This window comes from Argentina silus, assembly GCF_951799395.1.
Source record: "Argentina silus genome assembly, chromosome: 8".
Taxonomy (NCBI): domain Eukaryota; kingdom Metazoa; phylum Chordata; class Actinopteri; order Argentiniformes; family Argentinidae; genus Argentina; species Argentina silus.
Window position 1 is genome coordinate 18434922 of NC_139662.1, and position 19629 is coordinate 18454550.

The following is a 19629-nucleotide window of genomic DNA, read 5'->3' on the forward strand; positions in this document are numbered from 1 at the left end:
TCTGAATCGCCTTCAAAAATGAATTTAGTTAAGTGTCTATTCGTGGACTGATTTTTAAATTACTTTTGTTAGTTAAGATCATGGTCTGATTTTATCAAAACTTTGATGACAATGAGTTGGGGAGTTATGTTGATATAACAATATTTCACACTATCGTTTTCATCAACGGCGTAGTTATCCAGGTTTGATTGATATGCTTAATTCTTTTTATCCTATCCAGCCAAATTGAGTTCCTTCAGAATTAAATCTGAGAGTCATCATAATGTAAAAATGTTTTGTGGTAAACAGCTTTCTTTTTTATCAAGTCTTTTAAGAGCAAAGGTAGAGGAAATAATAGATAACACGTGTGCTTTACCCTCCTTGTGTCATTGAACTTGCCAATGCCTTAGCCAGATGATTTTTAAACATCCAGTTATTTTTTACCAAGAATTTGTTTTAGCCACCGGTTTAACATTTCTCTGTACATAAGTAGCTGAAGTTGTGTAGTTGGCTGTCTAAGACTTTCAATTATCTTTGTGCAAAGATATTAGTACAATTACTGATTGGAGTTTAGTGTCTCTCTTAAGATTGATGTTGAGTTGATTTTACCCAGCTATGTACAGTAGGCTGCCTACAGTATGTAAGGTAAGCAGAATTATTGAATTCAGGATATTTTTGTTGGTCTCTTTTGTGTTTCTTAAAGAGGATGCAACTGTTCTAAGGCCAATATTGGTAGAAATACAACCATGATTTCAAAACAGGCACATTTTGCTATATAATATAAAATATATTTATGGTAATGCAATTGAAATGTATAACAGCAAGAGCTGTTTCTCCTAAGAAGAAAAATACATTTTAATATAGTCCAGTTCCTAAATTATTATTGTTTTGTTTTACACTTGTTACGATTTTCCTGTCCATCCATGCGTTTAAGAGATATTCAGGATCTGTTTTCATTTATGTGAATGTTTATATTGCCAAGGAATATAAGGAGACTGCTGTGGGTTTTTTTTTTTATGTATGACATTGTCAAAACACTGGAATGACGTCCATAAATTGAAAAATGGTTAGATAACCAATGTTTTTTTTTTTTTTAATATATATATATACTAACGATTATATTTGGGGTTTTTAAATGCATACAATGTATTGTATGATTGATTGTAGTTATATTTAACTATAAGTTGTACTGTTAATGTATATTTCTACTATTTAATAACTGTAGCAAAGTACACCTTTGATAATAACTATCTACTGTACATTACACCACTGTATTGAGAGCATGGTTACAGTGCATCCTCGACTCTGTGGAACTATGCAATGATTACAGTTGTAGCTCAGTATTGTGCCTGTTTTACAAGACATTAGAATAATTAGAATAAGGCTGATTATCTACGATGTTGTAATGATTAGTAAGACGCGCCTAGCAGAGTGATTTACATTGGAAGTGCCTTACCATTTTCTTTCCACAGATTTAAGAGGACTATTTAGACATTGATACATCATTGTTTTTTTGTTTTTGTTTTTTTTCTAGTTCAAAGCTTCATGCAATAGCTGTTGAGCTGCAAGGTCCCTAAGGGAAGCGGTAGGAAAGGGCCGTTTGTCAGAGTGTGAAACCTATGTGGGTTTTTAACACTGGACTGTAAGAGAAGATCTCTCTTTAGGCCATTCATTTTGTTTTGGGTGATTTTGATTCTACAGAGAGTTCTGTGGGGTCAAAATACTACTCAGAGGGCAATAATCACATTGTTTTACCGAATGTTCAGCTTCCTTTTGAGACCGTTTTTTGTCTGAATGTAACTCACGGTGTTGACTGCCAAAATGTGGTGCCAAAATCAAAGTGAAGTCTAAATATGCAAAGAAGGAATTAACTATGTTTTTCTGACAGCTTAGCTGATATTGTAGGCCTTACTGTACATGTGAACTGATGTTTTTTTCCATAGTTGTAGAGCAATAACAAAAAAAAAAAAATAGTGGCAATCAGGTCGCAGGATAAGCACAAAGTAGCCCATGCACTTACAGGGGTACTCGCTGCAGCAACAATGGACTGCAGAATGGCCCTCACGGCCAAACTGATCCCAGGTCTGTACTAAGCCTTTAGAGTGATATCTAGACACATGCCTGTCACTCTGTCACTGCCCCTCGACTGAACCCAGGTCAGCCTATCGTTTTTGAATAGAATGACACTCATGTATGTGTTGACTGACACCTCAGTCGGCACCAATGTTGGTGCTTTAGACCATAAAATACGAATGCATAGAATGGACATTGCCATCACTTTAAAACTCACTTTATGAAGGCTAGTTTGTAGTAAGTTAGTAGATATGTAGTATATATTTATAGTATTAGTACGACTCAATATATAATATTGAGTCATACTGATTTTCCGAACCGGAGTGATACCATGGCACATTTTGGATATACCACTACAGTCTCAGAGAGCCACGTTGGTTCAGATCGTGTCTGTTCTACCCATTCTATTTCTATGGTTCATATTGACACTGCCCCTGCTGAGAATGCTACTGTAATTACTGATTGATAATTACTCTGTTGCCATGGGAGACGGAGGTGACGATGGTTATGCACTGGTTGTAAATGGAGCAGTGAACTGAACTCAAACTCATTGGAACTGAATGTGGAAACTATCTTGTGACAAACATTAAAGTAAATTAAATGGTTATACCTCATTGTTTTCCTTACTAGTATCACTGATATTAACAGATTTATATATGTAATTTTGCCATTTTCACTCTTTCGAAGTTGGTAATGATGATAAAGTCTTTGTGAATATTCATATGCCCCTTTTATCATCAATAGTTTGAGGGACTTGGTACATCTTGTATTTCTATGAGCCTTGAAGTACATTAAGAAGAATCAGTGTTAACTTCCAAGAGTATAAATGTCCAACTCTGCTGTTAACATGACGTTGGCGCTTTATTTGCATGGCCAGGTAGGTCAATTCTCTACATACTTGTAATTTAACTTCAGTGGAAACATGACAGTTGGCGTGGTCTTTCATATCCGGTCGCTCATGGCCCCAGCATCGTTGGTGTCGTTTGTTTTTATCACCAGACTTCAAACGCCAAGGTCCTCACACCAACTCTTAAAAGCCTTACACAGGAGATCATCACTCATGTCGTGGAAGATTTCTGTAGAGAAGAGACAGAATAGGATAGGAATAGGATACAGTACCTCTGTCTCTGATTTGAGGCAGAGCCACAGAATTCAAATAACTCAATGGCAGTTACATTTGCCCAGGACCCACTCCCACAGTTTACAAACAAGTGGAAATCACTTGACTGGAAAATAAAGTTATTTTAAATGAATATTGCCCAGAGACCTGCACACCCCAGTCCTATAGGGAGGGGCATCCTCAGAGACCCTCCGGAGTGCTTCAGCCTCTCACTCAGGGCCTTCTGCACGAGGGCTAGGGTGCAGTCCTGGTGCCACACAGGCAGCTCCAGCCCCAGCATGCAGCGGGTGATCCTGGCCTTCTCCTCCCTTGTGAGGAGCCCCCTCTGGTGGGCGACATACACCATGAAGGACATGTCGATGTTCACCGCTTCCCCATGTAGCAGTGCAGGCAGCACCTTCTACAATGGAGCATAAAGAGAAAATACAAATCCCAAAGGCAGAGTTGGTGACATTACAGTGTTGTTATTACTGTGTAATTACTAGTGTAATAATAATGTAATAGTGTAAGGTAATAAGTATGTAATTATGTGTTGCTTCACTGTACTTACAGCAGTGATAACCCTGGCTCTAATAGTTACCCTACAGTAGGTACAGTGTCAGTACAATAGAGACGTAAGGACGTCCTGTGACAACTTTGGTATTAATCACTTCACCATTTCTAACTCAGGGCTGATCAGATGGCCAAAGTCCACCAGCCTGTTCAAGTCATCCTCCCACAGGTTGGGAGCCAGTTCCTCCAGCATGGTTTCAATGGCGATGCGGGTGGATGCAGAGGCAGAATCCTCCGGGTCACATCCATGGGTGTTTTCACAGGACTGGAAGCTGGAGTCCAGCAGATCTCGGCCTTGAGTCTCCAGGAGCTCAAACAACCCCCTGTGTTTCATCAGGGCCATCTGGGGCGCACAGGATCATGAACATAAAGTAGTTCACATAGAGTAGCTGACTGTTTTTATCTGTGTATAAACTGTCTTTATATTTGTGCAAATCATCTAAACTAACTACTAATTTATTGGCTCCATACAGCATTTTGAAACAAAGTGTACACTGGCAACACAATCAATGATGTGGTTTTTCATTAATATTTCTGAATTAGTAATAGCGATTAGTGAATCGTTTATGTTGTAGACAACCAAACACTTAAGATATTAATGTTTGAACATAATTCTGGCACTAATCACGTCTCAGACCTTTTAGAAAGATGACATGCATATATACTGAAAAATGTATGCACTCACTACATTGTAAGTCGCTTTGGATAAAAGCGTCAGCTAAATGTCATATATATATTATTATATTACATGCTCTTAGTAATGCATAAGGTTGCTTCCACTTGCTCCACTCACATGCATATCCATGCAATACTGGACACCTTTAGCATTTCTGCCATCCCATTAGAAATCTGACGGCGAGGAACAGTTTGGATGAAAGAGCGGTCTAAAAATGTTGCGACTGGGGGGATGTAGCTCCCCAGTTTGTTCTTGCTGTTGGCAAAGTTGACTCCAGTTTTCGCCCCCACACTCGCATCAATATAGGCAAGCAGAGTGGTCGGGACACGTATGTAGGGAGTCCGTCTGCGGTAGAGAGATGCGGCCAATCCCACCACGTCCAGGCACACCCCTCCCCCGATGGCTATGATGGGCTCAGAGCGCCTGTCGATGCCAAACCTGTGGACCTCCTCCAGGATCTTGGTCACCAGCTTCATGGACTTGTTCTCTTCTGTGGTTGGCAGAGACATGATCCTATACAGAACTTCTCTGGCTTCAAAGTACCTGGTGACCTGGGAGCCATAGAGCTGATTGACAGTCTCGTCAATGACAACAAAGCGCTTGACGGGCCTGGGGTTACTTTTAAAGGCCTTCAGTTCCTCTGGATCCCCTATATGCCCACATAGCAGTGTGTCGTTCCCAACATCCAGAAGGTTGTGGCATTGGACTACTCTGTAGGTGAAGACGATGGGGCTGACCACTGTCCAGGAAAGGCCATGTTCTGACGTGCTCTGGGAGCTGCAGGGGACCCATTAGAAATGATAAGTGGCCACAAAGACATACTGTAGTGGCAGCAGGTCTGAATTAAACAAATCTAAGGTATAGCATTTTCTCAGTTTAAATCTACCCTTTGCCACTTTTTTTTCATGACTTCAATCCTATACCTCTTCATCCCCACTACTCCCTTGTGCAAGTTTCTCTCCTGTAAATAAATTAAATTTAAAAAAAATAAACAAATAAAATAAAATAAAATCTTCCCACTTCGAGCATTGTGACTGCCAATAGCCCCTGGTCCTAGCATAGATTACTTTTTCTTATGATGACTGATGGATAGATGATTCACTTATTTAGACAAATGTTGTTGTTGTTGTTGTTGTTGTTGTTGTTGTTGTTGTTGTAAGTCGCTTTGGATAAAGGTGTCTGCTAAATGCCATAAATGTAATGTAAATATATTGAAATTCCTGAATATCAACTACATTCTGACAGTTACTCTGCTAATGCTGCTGCTATTACACTTGTTGTTGCTGTTACACTTGTACACAGTTGTTCTCTGGCATACTGTACACCTCATACTGTACCATAAGCTAAAATGGCAGCTGTGCCAAAAATAGAAATATATTTCCTCCCCTCTTGTTCACCACTTAACCTACATTGGAAAAAGGTCAGTTGGGTAACTTACAAAAATGGGAAATCTCATACCTTTATACCTGTTCTCTCAAAACATATACTTTGCACTGATAAATTATTTGTAAATGTTGTAACTACTGTACATCGAACGTGTTAACAAGGCTGTTGTTCACACTGTAAACTGGATACATTTTGCCATGCTTGACACAATAGTTCTAACAGTTTCACCAGAAAAGTCCAAATAAACGCACTGACATTTTAGCGGCAGATAACCGTCCCTCGCTTCGGGACGGTCCAGTTTGTCGGTTCCATGTCCCGTTCACTTGAAGCAGACTGAACTCAACTCGTTGGTCCGTATCGTTATTAGAGCTTTGATCTGTCGGAATTCCCTGGATATTTTCCGAATTTTCAGCTGGCGCGGTCATTTTTGAAATTAATAAACAGGTGAAATAATAGGATGGTTAGTTAACTTGGGCTCGCTTCTTCTTGACCAATGTGACAAGCAAACGGTGTGGGACAGAAACTTAATACAGTCGTGAATTTTGCAGGATGTTTGTGATACGGATTTAAGGTTAATAACTCACAAATTTGACTTTGATTTTGATTGGGTTTCCTGGATGTGGAAAACGTGTAGAGGCATGATTCTAATAATGAATGATTCATTAGTCATCTTATGTTCCCTCTGAATATTACAAATTCGGTTTGATAAAACAGAAGAAGATGATTGTATGGATTAATATTGAACACATTTTTTTTTTTCTCATGTTCAATGGCCTAATGCATTTTCCTCACAGTGCATCTACTTTATATTGGATAAGGGACCGACTATCTGGTCGTGAGTACCATTACACAACATAATCATATATATGGCAATTTTATTTTCATGCAAACATTTGTTATACATCAACATGACCATCAAACCCATTTACAGCCAAGGAAGCATACAACCCCTACTATTTCCTACAATAAGGCAAAATACCTTCCATGATTACCATCCTGAGTTTCAGGTAGTCTACTCCAATCTATGATCCTTGAGCATAGGCCTACAGCATGAATGACATATTTTACCGTTCCAAACTCAAACTGCATAGCTACCACAATCATATTATGTAACCAGTTGTGCTTAACACTTCCTCAAAACCATACAAGTTAATCATGTGCATCAGCCCTCATCATTGGTGAGGGGTGGTATGTAAAAGAGGGACAATTCAGCGGAAGCAGACCTCTGATATCTCCATGGCCAGCTCCAGTAACTCTGCTGTCTCCTGACAGGCACTGCAACAACCACAGTCCAGCTCTACGTTGCAGCTGCAGCAGTCACCTCCATGCCCCTGCTCACTGGATGCATTGCGGTACTTGAACGAGGGGAAACAGCGGCTTACAGCTCTCTCGCAGGTGTCTGGCAGCATGACGACCATATCGTAGAAGCGGCAGTAGAGGCAGGCCAGCAGGAGAGCCGCACAGTCCTCTGGTGACATTGAGAAAAAGGGGAAATTATTGAAAAAGTTTAGCGTTATTGAGTAGGCCCCAAATGTATTCATGAGCTAGTGCCACAAGTTTTTCCTCCCATCTGATCTGACCACGGAAAACTCTGGACCTTAGGTTAGAATTAGGACCCAGATCTATCAATTTACGATAGCAGACGATACTGTGTTAACAGATAACAGATGATACTGCATTAACAGCATGAATATTCAGGCTTTTCAACTCCTCTGATTTAAAATCATCACAACAATGTTATAGCAACCTTCTTAGCACTGACTATTCTATCTTTTTCAAAAAGGGGAAACAATACCCCCAGAGTCAGGCTGATGGGATTCAAAGGAGGTGAAGTGGCTGCTGCTGTTGTTGTACTTGTTGGCTGAACACAGAGAGTAACTGGATCCGCCCCATTCGCTGCCTCCCAGGGGACCTTGCAGGGAGCTCAGATCTGTATCCACCTTGTCATGATCCTGCTCGGAGATTGTGCTCAGCCTACGTACTCCAATCACCACAACGTTGCTCACTGCCCCAGACTGAATGCTGGACGGAGAGACTTTCCCTTCAAATACATAATTGAGACTCAATATCTTGTACTTACATCACCATCATCGTCATCATAATCATCATCATCGCCGTCAGAGACAGAGATAGAGATAACATATTTAGTCACATTATCAAAACATTTTGATCAACTGATTTTTTTTATTATTCAACACACCATTTGCATGTCTCTCTGGTGAAATGAGACCTGAAATGGAGGGCTTTTATGGAGGCAGAATGCCCCATAGAGTCTTAAAGAGGAGTGAGTATTGATTGTCAGCTTCCATTGAGAATCAGTTTCCTCTCTTGAACGTGACCATAGGAAAATATACAGAGATCCTGCAAAAATCCTAGTCTAAAATCCTCCCGTTTTTGGATAGTTTGATCATTATTTTTTTGCTGAGCTCACTTGGGAATATGGGGATATACCTGCACCAAAAATGAACAACCACAATCAGGCATATTGAATGCATTCAGTTATAATGTCACCATCATAAGTCCACCCTGCCCCATGCACCCTGTCCCATGTATCTTCTTCTCAAGATATCATTCACACATTGGAAGAACAACTATGTTGCAATTGTACCTATTACTGACACCACCTTGCTGTAACTAAACAAAAAGAACAACTGTTGAAACTTACCCTCCACAGGACTGTCCATCCTAGTTTTGAAAAAATCTGGCTCATTGATAGTAGAGGTGTTTGATTGCTGTGTTGTCATCTGATTAAGACATTAATTTAATAATAGATTGATATCATTATAGTTTTAGAGATTTAAAGACAGATGATAGCATGCTGGTTGCACGCGCACACAAGTGAGATACAACGAAGGCTATTGGGAATATATTGGAAGCGCAATACAACAACAAAGGACTTTACCTGAAACCGACTGTCACGAAGGTTAGCCAAAAATGTAGAGAAAATGTAGACCAATCAAAACACCCGATGCGTGTATTCGGCAGGCTAGGGTACCAGTGATGTTGGAAGGAGCGCGGAACACTTGCAGACACACCCACGGTGATTCTAGCCAATCAGACAACGCAAATAGGCTTCGCTTTCTTGACAGCGGGATCTATTTGATTATGGCGATTAGAAAGTAGCTATTATAATTATCTATGCACCATAGCCATGTATGGAAAGCACTCATTTACAAGTTAACTTAAGGATTAATCGTATATGTCTGTTAGCTGTGCCATCATTATAATATAACTGATTTCAACTACAGCTTTTGCATAACATCATAATGGCGAAAATGTGGCTTTTTTCTACACTAATGACCATAAACTGTCAAGACATTTCAGTCACACCTACCGTGATGCTATAGATAAAGCCGGCTGGACTTTTTTAAACGGTGTGAGCTCTAGATGAAGACATTAACAGTGAATGAGTCTCCTGCCAAATGGTTACTTCACCTCGCCTCCCTTCCTCCCATTAGATGCTCATTACCACTAAGCCACTGAACTGAGGCCATTACCGCAATGTTAAAACATTGCGGTAATGTACCCAAGCCATAACTCACCTCTACACATGCTGTACTGTACACACAATGATGATAAACGCCGCAAGTGATAGGTGTGGTTTCTCTCTGTTAAGTTTATTGAACACACACACACACAAACACACAGACACACACACAGAAATTCATTCTGAATTTATTATTTATAGAGACAGGTCTTAGTGCTCAATAATGGCAATGTACATTTACAAGATCAAAGTTTTTGCACTCAAGACAAAGAAATTAAGCTCAATGTTTAGAGTCGGGGGGGTGGAGGAGAGGAGATAGTACACACAAAAAATTAATCCGGTTGAAGGTTAGGGTTACATTAATGATATTTTGTTGGCAGTGTTTGGTTCCCTTTCAAAAGAAACCAATAAAACCTCACTCTCAGAGATTCATATCATGTCACAACTGGAACAAAAGAGGCTGCTAATATCTGGCTGTGGAGACAGCATAGTGTAAAAACAACCATGATGGGGGTGGGGGACATTCATTATGAAGTGCTGACCATAAACATCCCCATTGCTTTGGTTATTCCTATACACATTTTTCAAAAGGAGAGAAACATGAAGAAAAAAAAACAAGAGGAAAAGAAAAAAAACTCCCCGTAGGGCTTCATTGTACTGCTTCACATTAACAGTGACCACAGCTTAAGTGACCACAGCTTAAAGCTAGTCATGTCTCTGTGGTACAGACCGGGTGACGTCATACACAGCGGTCTTCCACTCGTCAGTGGTCGTCACTTTGCATGTCAGTTCAGAACAGATACAAGACCCCCCACATACTGATGTGGCCCATACAACAGTGAGTACAAAATATCCTAAATAAAACACAAATAAATACAAAGTAATTCCTCAATAGGGAAATGTTGCGTGTCTTGTGTGTGTGTGTGTGTGTGTGTGAAGCAGTTCCAAGAGTCATTTGATGCATCAGTGTGGTGGTAGTCTTGCATTGGAGAGTGACAGATTGGTCCTGTGTGTCAGAGCGAAGGCACATGATGCAGCTGCAGGTTGGGCTTGCCTGGGCTACCACAGTCTTCATCATGGTCCCCATCTGGACACTCATCCGTACTCTCACCCTCAGGGGATTCAGGGGGCAGACTCTCGCATATCTCCTCATCCACTTGCTCTTCTTTTACACTGAGTTGGTAAACAAAGAAAAGTCACGATGTGGAAAAAGGAGAGGCTTGGTGAGGAATTGTAGATGTGCTGGCTTAAATAAATAAATCTATGCATCTATACACTCTCTCAATAGAAGAGAGTCTCGGTCTCACAACCTTCATCAAAACACACATAGGACTATCCAGAAGAGAACCAAATCGAACTGATATAGTCATACATCCATCAGCCATTTCCATGCTAAGCTGAGAACCACATCTCTTCAACCAAATCTAATTCTAAGGGGTGAAACACTCACGCAGCTTGTCGTGGTGAGTATTCTGCACTGCTGTCACTGTGGGATCCATTTCCTTGCCAGAATGCTCCATTTATCTCATCCTGGAGCAGCTGGGGCAGGGAGTTGTACATGCTACTGTCTGAACCTCCAGCCTGGGTGGAGATAACACTTAATTAGGTTTCTAGCATAGGAAGAATAAGACCTGTTCACACTTGAATTTAATTGAATTCATGAGAAGTGTCAAACTTGAAAATGACCTATTAGATGAGGTAAGTATAGATAGAGCAGCAGAGATTGCGCTTCCCTTACCTGAGGATTGAAGACAGAGGAGCTCTGACCGTGGGTGTTCTTCATCATGGCAGGAGATCTGCAGTGAAACATAACCATGCATGACATGTTAAAGAACACAGGTGGGAAACACAAGTCACCAATGACAAGCTATCGGCACCAACTGTGATGTAATCAGGACGCTCCGGCAATATTAACTAAGCTGTGCTGACCCAGATGATCCGCTTGTGCCGCATAGCCAACTCTGACTATCGTTGTGATGCCATGCTACACAGCACAAACTGATCTGGGACCACCAGGTTAGCTGAGAGGGCAAATCATGGTTTAAACATACCCATTCCCAGTGGTCTTCTGGGGCCTTCTCCTCTGGTACTCCATCTCATCCACTGTCCACACAGCTCCTTTCACATTCTCCCTACGCACAAAACACTTGTGGAGGCTGAGGTTGTGTCTCACTGCGTTCTGTGGGGTTAAAAAAAACAACAACCAATTAAATTAAGACACGTCATCACCAGCGCTTCAGCGTAAGGATAAGTGTACTCATATCCATATAGAGATAACCGTTAAACAGACATATGATATAGCCTTAATACCTTCCATGTTGCTGCATTGCGTCTGAAATACGCAAAGGTTCGTGTGAACCAATTGTAGATTTCATTTAGCGTCAGCTGTTTGTGAGGTGATTCAAATAATGCCTGGAAAAAATGGAAAGAGGACACAAAATAAAGATCAAACAATATACATGACTCCTGTTAGCAGATCCTACTGCATCATCATTAGATACAGGAAAGGTCATTAAAAATAAATAAAAGCTTGCGGTTCCTTACCTGCCGTATGAGCGATGCATATGTAAATGGGGGTCTAACTTCAGTGCGCAGGTAGAACTCTTTATTCTGAACAATATCTGTTGAAATATAAACAACATCACAAAACATTGGATTTCGGCTTACTATAACACTGTTAACTCACCTTGGTTTACTAACTCACTGTGCTTCACTAGGGTTAGGGTTAGGGTTAGGTGTTAACTCACCTTGGTTCATAGTTTTGCAGTATTTCTCAGAGTATCGTCTCCGTACGGGACTCCCACCGTACAGACCGTTGGGGGTGAGGCCAGGGGAGGACTCGTTGAGTGGCGTCAGGGGTGTGGAGGGCGCAGTGGCACTTTGAGACAAACTCATGAGAGGAGGCACCTTGGGGAACGTCGCTTGGGGGAAGGAGACACTGGACACGAGATTCACCTGAGGAACCATGACAACATAGCTTTCAACCAATTATCACCCTTAGAGGGCAACAAAACAGCGGCTCAGCAAACTTGGATATTTTTGACAAATACAAAGACTGTGAAGACTTACCGGTTGTGCTGCTGGTTTTGGCTCACATGAATTGAGATGAGACATCATAGCTTGCAGTCGTTCCTTGTCCTTTATGAGCTGCGCGGGGGAAAGAACCAACAATGCATATATTTAGAAGCAGAGAAAATAAAGAAAATCACATCCTAACTGACAGAAATATACCCATGGGGTTGGTATTTTTAGAGGCTGTACCTGTGATTCTAGCTGCTGGACCACCTGCATCTGCACGCGACACTGGGCCGTACTCTTGTCGTCCAGTGTATGTTCACTGTTCAGATGTCTGAGGAAAGACACATTTCAGTCACGCCTCATGAAGGGCATTGTGGTCCGACAGACAGTGCAACTCTGTCCACACTGATCTGTCTGATAACAGTTCAGGCGCTGTGCTAGAATGACGACACCTGATGTAAGACAACGGGGCTATTATTGATCACTTATGGAGTGCTCTGTGATAAATAGTTTAAGAACAAAATACTCTCTCATAAATGATTCACGTGTACGCCGGCAGAAATCAATAATCCAACAGTATGTGCATCAATGGCGCCAAAACGAGGAGAAGAGAATAACAGTCCATCAATTCCTTAGCCGTGCCTAAGAAGTAAGAACCATCTCTGGGATGCATCAGCAACATGTGGAGCCTAAGCAAACAGTGTAACTGCCCTCTAGAGACCACTAGAATTATTATTACAGCAGTTGAGATGGACTCCGTTTACTTTGAGTGTGTGTGTGTGTGCGTGTGCGTGTGTTCATGCGTGCATACAGAGGGAATAGAGAGTATCATTACTCACTTAAGAAATGCCTGAAAGTCTCCAAAGATGGTCTCACAGCCGGGCCATTTACACATGCCGTGCCCAAACAGAGGATGGCTGGTCTGTGTGTGATCATCCAGAGATAAGCTGTAGAGAGTGTTGATAAATGACAACGTCATAGAATGTCATGTCTGTCCTGAGATGTGTTTGTCTGCTCTCGACGACCAGGGGAGGGGCTGGTGGAGGTAGAAATCAGAGGACGGGCTCATCGCAATGTATGGAATGGAATGAGGAATGGTATTAACACATCCTCTGATTTCTACCTCCACCAGCCTCCCTTTGGAAGAGAGGGACACTAAAATGTCCATAACACACACCTGTCCATTCTCTTTGGGGGACCAAACGCATGATGCCCATTGGTGGTGGATTGCTGGCCGTAAAGCTGATTATTCTGAAGAGAGGGGGACTTCTCTCCACCTGAGCACAGGTTGGTGCCATTCTCAAACCCTTGATTTACACCTAAGACAAAAGCAGAGAATTCAGTTCATGAATAATAATCAATTACATGTACATCAGCAACACATCTGCCTTCATGAAACTGCAAACAATGAGTACTCAGGCAGTGCAGGATGAGTGTAAAAGAGGGGGGTTTAGGAAGGCACACTGACCCTGGGCGTGGGAGGGGCTGAGGGGCAGGACAGACAGGAGGCCATGCCTCTGCAGGCTGAGGAGGTGCTGCTGCTGGACCTGGAGGAGCTGCTGCTGTATGGCTACCTGCTGGGCTGAGACCTGCTGCTGCAGGGCGGGAAAAACACATCTATCAGAGAGTGTTGCCAGATTGGGCGGTTTAGGCTCTGGTCAGGCTGGAGACTGTTGATTAAATCTGGCAACACTGCTGTCAGACCCCAGTAGTACAGATCACAGAGGGGAGGCTAGAATCAGCTATAGGCCTGGCAGCAATACTAAGCAGGAGGGTGAAGCTAGAATAGAAAGCTACTGACACAATGAGTGGTATGTTTTGTTGACAGCAACATGCATAACGTAAAAGGGATAATATTACATGCATAACATAACACACAAAAACAGGAGGTTATAATTACTCTGGTAATACACAGTTAAGTTCTTCATGACATTTCCTGAGCGCCAGCATACCTCTTGACTGGTGGACTTCCCAGCATGCTTCTGTTGTAGGAGCTGGGTGTTGAACTGATCCTGCTGTTGCTTGCAGAGCTCTTGTATGTGTTGCTGCTGAAGAAGGGGTTAATTCATTAGCGGGCTTCTTCATCACTACAAGCACAGTGCAACAGCCACACAATAGAGAGATAATAGAACAAAGGTACGCTAAGTGACAAAATAATAAATTGAAATGCATGTAATGCAGATTAAGACCGTTTACGTATGTATAATACTGTATCTGTCATCACACAGACGTAAAAACACACACACACACACACACACACACACACACACACACACACACACACACACACACACACACACACACTCTACCTGGTGTAACATGAGTGCTTTCTGCTGCTGGAGCAAGACCTTGAGCTGCTGTGGGCTGAGAACTTGCTGTTGGAGCATCTGCTGCATCTGCTGAGCTGGTGTCTCCACCGGAGGTGTCATCATGGACACTGACACTGGAACCTGCTATTAGGACACAGGGACACAGATAGGCAATAATTAGCCGAGGTACTGTAGCTACTCATCATGAGAAAGATACATCAGCAATTTAATTCAGTTGACCCGAGTAAAACCATGCTCATTCATATCACTGCATCGCAAGGGGATTGGCAACCTACTTTCTGATTTCAGTGAGAGTGAAAATGTGTAGTTTATACTTTTAAGATTGAGATTTACCGACTTGTAACTTTAGAACAAGACAAAAACTTTTACCGGAAAGCTGAAAATAAAATAAAAACAATGGCAACAACATCATTGAAATGCCTTACAGGGAATTAGAAAACAAAAACAACTTCTGCAAGTCATCTAGCAATTACCACTCCCTCTCCCTTGTTGTCTAACACTCAAAGCTTTGGATGTTGTTTACAGTAAACATAAACAGAATAATTAAAGTTGCATATATAAATAATGAATACGGGATGAGCGGGATACAGGGCATGTTTGCAAAAACAGAACTCGGGATTGCATTTTAATTAAGGTCTAAACCACAAAAAAAACTGTTTTTCACAAGGCTGCGTCTGTTTTGGTTAGGGTAAACAAACTGCTGGAGGATGTCACAGAGGCTTGAAGCTAACAATAATAGTGGACTGTCTTGGAGTTATTCCTTTCCCACAGCATGCACTGATGCAGGTGCTCATAGAGCCTTTGATATATCCTGTAACAAAGACTGAAAACAGAAAGATCCCAATGTTCATGATAGTTATCTTATCTGAGTGGGAGTGAACACTTTTAGATAACGTTTTCATGTATTAAAGAAATTAACCTATCTAAAAATTCAGAGGGCGTTAAACAGGTTTGATGGTAATTAAGTTTCCATCCAAAGTTAATATTGCAATGACAAAAAAAAACAAAAAAAAAGCCCTTATGACACTGCGCTGGCTAATAGCCTAAAGGATTTCTATGGACACCATCATCACAACAAAAACCTAATCCTTGTTTCCATGACGGCAGACAAGTCTAAACATCTTTTGTTATTGTTATGTCGATGTGACTGAAAGCCACATACTCATGAACGTATGTAAACAGCCATCTGATAGCAGAGGGAATACTCTGAGACCAATGTTTCCCAAACCCTAAAAAATATAGTCTACAATTAATGTAGTAACAAATACTAAGTTATAGATTCAATGGTATCAGCCTAAATAGCTTTTGACTGTTGAGCAAAATACAGAAACAGCAGTAATGGAATCAGTCACACACATCCATGCACAAATACTGTACGGTGGTATGCCTTCTTTCACTGACTTAGACAGTTGCAATAACTACTTATGCACAGAGATGAACAGAGTAGAACTGTGACAACAAATATGGAATAACGCTTTCCACCAAGCAAGCAATTCAAACAATACAATACTGTAAGTAATAGCAGAAATTCAAAACCCTACATTATCATTCCAACAAACCTCATAAATTCCATTTATAGCGGCTGTCCTTGGAAGAGTAGGAAAGACATGGGCTGAGAGAGAGCTGAGGACTGTGTTACACAGCCAGGCTGTCTGACAGAGTACTTGTGTGCATAAACAAATCTAACCAATAACAAACTGATCCCGCCTCCAACAAGATCCCTCCTCTCGTCTAAGATGGCTCAGAGCTCTCCTTCCCCATCTCTGTATTCTCCCCACTTGCCACGAAAATATGGATATTGGATACTACACATAACAATTATAGAAAGTTCTCTGAGGAAGAGAGAACACTGGTGTGACAGCTTCACAGAAAAATGAGGCGGTCCAATAAAGGCGTTGTAAAACGTCATCCATGACATTGAAACACAGTTGTGGTTGATCCCTGGGGCGGAGGTGTCTGTCCTCTGACATAATCAGGCTGAAATTTGGCTGACTACTTCTACATGACACTGAGGGACTGGGGGGGTCAGCCATTCCCTGTTCACTCTCAGGTGGAGGGTCTCTCTAACATGTAGGCCAGGTTTTCACAGCTGTAACATTAACTGTAACGTAGCCTAGCCAAGTTCTGACAGTTAGGCTATGTGAACCGCAGAAATGCAGGCTATGTTTTGACAAGCATAGTAACCTGGTGTTGCTTTGGGCGATCAACTCCGGACCCTTCTGGAGATGGAATTTGGCTGCTCACCCAATCATCTCTCTCAGCACTGTCCCCATTCTCCGTCTGATTGGTTGGACTGGTGCTGGTTGTCTGATCTGACCCAGACTCATGCATCTGGACTCACTAACCAGAGAAAAAAAAAAACAACAACAACAAATCAATCTATTTTATTCAACAAACATCTTTGCTAGGCTAGGTCTAATGTTGCAAACACTTCGCATTCGAAAGACAGCATTTTACAGTGCTAACTAATCTCTTCTCACCACATAACATTCTCTCCTGACAGCGGTGTGTGGGGGTGGGGGTGGGGGGAGGGGGCATACTATTTGTTGAATAACTGATTGCTGCCATAGTTACGGTAAACAAAGGGGCCCTGGGTGGGTGTTTATGAGCAAACACATAGTCCTTCTGGAGCAATTTACCATTAACCATTTGGTGTGATAAACAGCACTGGCAGGTAGCACAATATGAAGGGAGAGTCTTGTATATACAGCTGAGGAACATTAGACACAAAAGCAGCCAGCATAAACACCAAGACAATCTAAAGACAAACAAGCTCTCTGAGTTGGGAAAAATCTAAAGTCCATGATCAACAGAAACTGAGAGCCTATTCTTATGAGCCTATTCTGTAGATTAATAGAGCATGCAGTTTTGCACTGGATTGGATCAAATATTGACTTCAAAGCTTAATGAAAAAGTAGGCCTAATCCTGGTTAATTCGCATCCCACAGCAAGGTTGAATTACGTTATTTTTTGCTTAACCCGGCCATGTGTTTCGTCCTGATCATATGTCCTTCAACATTCCCAAAGTCAGATTTTCCCAGAGCTACATAAAACAGCACAGCAGACAAGCAACACAAACATGAGGATTCTAGGGAAGAGGTGAATCCTGACTGAACACTCAAACTGTAAACACAGAGGAAAGCCTTTGAATTTGTAGAAAACTGTACATGTAAGTGGAAATGCCAGGATACATTTGAAAAAACATAAATTAAATTAGCAGAGCAACAATCAACTGGGGAAAGACTGGCCTCAGGCCAAAGCTATCAATGTAAGGAATTTGTTTTGAGTTTTTGTCTGTGTTACTATGGCTTTATGTAAGAAATGTTTCATGAATATATAGTCTATCTATGAAGCATTATTTCAATGTTACAATGTGCCAATGTAACTTTAACTTTAATATTAACTTTAACGACAGAGAGTTAAACTAGCCTAACCTCGAAATAACATGCCAAGATTATGTATAAAGACCATCAATGAACAGGTGTCCTTACCTCAAGGCTAAGAAAGCAGAGAGCTGTTGGTGTTGGGCCTAAACTGAGCTCAGAGGAGAATGAACAGGTACCTATGTAGACTGATCACACATGAGCAGGTGCCTTGTCAGAGTACGCCCGTTTGCAATAACACAAACACTCAACAAATAGAGCGAAAACAAACAATAGGCTACCGGTCGCATCTCTTGCTTATCTTAAACTCCATAGGGGTAAAGGATGTATTCTGTAAAATAGGCTACATAAAATGCCTATTGTGAGTGGCAAATTCCACTACTAAGGATAGTTGTTTTCTAGTTCTATAGTTTACATAATTTCATCAGGGTTATTTTTGGGTTGGGTTATTTTTCCAAATTGGATGGAAAAGGAATTTAAGTGCTGCTTTTTGAATACCAACAATACATTTCCATCTGGGATCCCTTGGCTTGGAAGTCCAACATTCAGATTACTTTCCCCCCCCCCCCATCCTGAGCCACAAACAAAAGGTGCCTAAAGTGCCCTAAACCAAATTATACCGATATGGTAATTTACCTTTCTGAGGAACAATTAAGTGTAGATAAGGAAATAAGGAAATATTGGCAAATGCTGTTTTGCATTAGCATCTGAATAGCTGACAGATAAGATCACTGTTAAAAGTTGATTTCCATTTCCTATTATAAACTGCGTGGGCAGTGCTACCCTCTCACTTGGGCAATGAGATAGCTCGCCGGGCAAAACCAAATTGTCTCTGTTCCCTACAAGGTCCCGGCTATGGTAAACAACCAACAGCCAGTCAAGTGAGTCAATACAGTCAGGATACTTTGCCACCAAAACGCATTTTGACTGAAACACGTTTCTCTGTTGCACACATAGCCCTGTCACTCAATGCAATTCGACTGTTGTAAACGCGGCTACTATCTTGCACACATAAAATCAAATCAGAACAGGTCATCTACGGTGCCGATTATGTGATTAGGATTGATAGATGAGTTGATACTATGATGCACTTGTTAAACCGGGGTTTCGGAAATGTCAGTCTATCGCCATGGCCCATAGCATGGGTCGGGTGGGTGTGGGCTAAATCTTGAGAAAATGCACAGTTCGTCAGTGAAGTTTGCATTCGTGGCTGTAGATATCTCCCACAGTTACAACCAGACTTTTGGTTGGCTATGGATGTTACAATAGCCTAGAGATGGACTTTACAGGGACTGGGAGGTACATTTACTGTTCCTATCGTATCGCCTGGCGACAACTGTGGCTCGCTAGCAAGCTAGCTATTGTACACTAGTATTATTAGGACGGATATGCAAACAGAAAATGAGACAACAATACCAAACGCTTATTGCTTTGCTTTCATGTGTCTGATTAAACTTACCTGGTCAGGAGTTATTGTTGTAGATACGAGCAAGCCAGGGCCCTCTTAGATGTTAGCTAGCTAACTAGCTACTACCAGAACAGAGCAAAGGAAGGAAGCTAGCTAGCGTAGTAGCGCTAATCCACAAAGCTAAAATCCACGACGATGGATGGGCTCAGCTACCAAA

The 19629-nt window shown here is 41.6% G+C and overlaps 3 protein-coding genes across 8 annotated transcripts; all 3 read right to left on the bottom strand.

The window, feature by feature from the left end:
- Positions 1-3054: 3054 nt before the first annotated feature.
- On the bottom strand, positions 3055-6211 carry LOC310808053 (2-epi-5-epi-valiolone synthase-like; the record flags this gene model as incomplete). The annotated part of the gene is made up of 5 exons (XM_083674754.1): positions 3055-3128; positions 3320-3572; positions 3828-4067; positions 4544-5177; positions 6042-6211. The coding sequence occupies 5 exons, from the start codon at positions 6209-6211 to the stop codon at positions 3055-3057; spliced, it is 1371 nt and encodes a 456-aa protein (XP_083530880.1).
- Positions 6212-6994: 783 nt separating this feature from the next.
- Positions 6995-8470, bottom strand: LOC310808054 (myoD family inhibitor domain-containing protein 2-like; the record flags this gene model as incomplete). The annotated part of the gene is made up of 3 exons (XM_083674755.1): positions 6995-7254; positions 7582-7827; positions 8452-8470. The coding sequence occupies 3 exons, from the start codon at positions 8468-8470 to the stop codon at positions 6995-6997; spliced, it is 525 nt and encodes a 174-aa protein (XP_083530881.1).
- A 975-nt stretch (positions 8471-9445) lies between these two features.
- Positions 9446-19621, bottom strand: LOC310808732 (forkhead box protein P1-B-like). 6 transcript variants are annotated; one of them, XM_083675791.1, is made up of 16 exons: positions 19464-19621; positions 16806-16961; positions 14601-14741; positions 14244-14339; positions 13760-13886; positions 13469-13610; positions 13131-13238; positions 12535-12622; positions 12343-12420; positions 12021-12228; positions 11818-11894; positions 11584-11685; positions 11325-11452; positions 11012-11069; positions 10724-10854; positions 9446-10446 (listed from the first exon to the last, which is right to left on the bottom strand). In XM_083675791.1, the coding sequence occupies exons 2-16, from the start codon at positions 16950-16952 to the stop codon at positions 10287-10289; spliced, it is 1791 nt and encodes a 596-aa protein (XP_083531917.1). In that variant the 5' UTR covers positions 16953-16961; positions 19464-19621; the 3' UTR covers positions 9446-10286. The 6 variants fall into 6 exon arrangements, with proteins under 6 accessions (XP_083531917.1, XP_083531916.1, XP_083531914.1 ...); XM_083675790.1 differs by having other exon boundaries at positions 14244-14336; positions 14601-14744; positions 19464-19620; XM_083675788.1 differs by having other exon boundaries at positions 14601-14744; positions 19464-19620.
- Positions 19622-19629: the final 8 nt, after the last annotated feature.

Coding starts and splice junctions, on each gene's coding strand:
- LOC310808732 (XM_083675788.1), bottom strand. CDS start 16,952: ATGCATGAGTCTGGGTCAGATCAGACAACCAGCACCAGTCCAACCAAT. Junction 11,686..11,817: donor ATGCATCGCTCATACGGCAG/GTAAGGAACCGC, acceptor CATTTTTTCCAG/GCATTATTTGAATCACCTCA. Junction 11,453..11,583: donor GCAATGCAGCAACATGGAAG/GTATTAAGGCTA, acceptor TTAACCCCACAG/AACGCAGTGAGACACAACCT.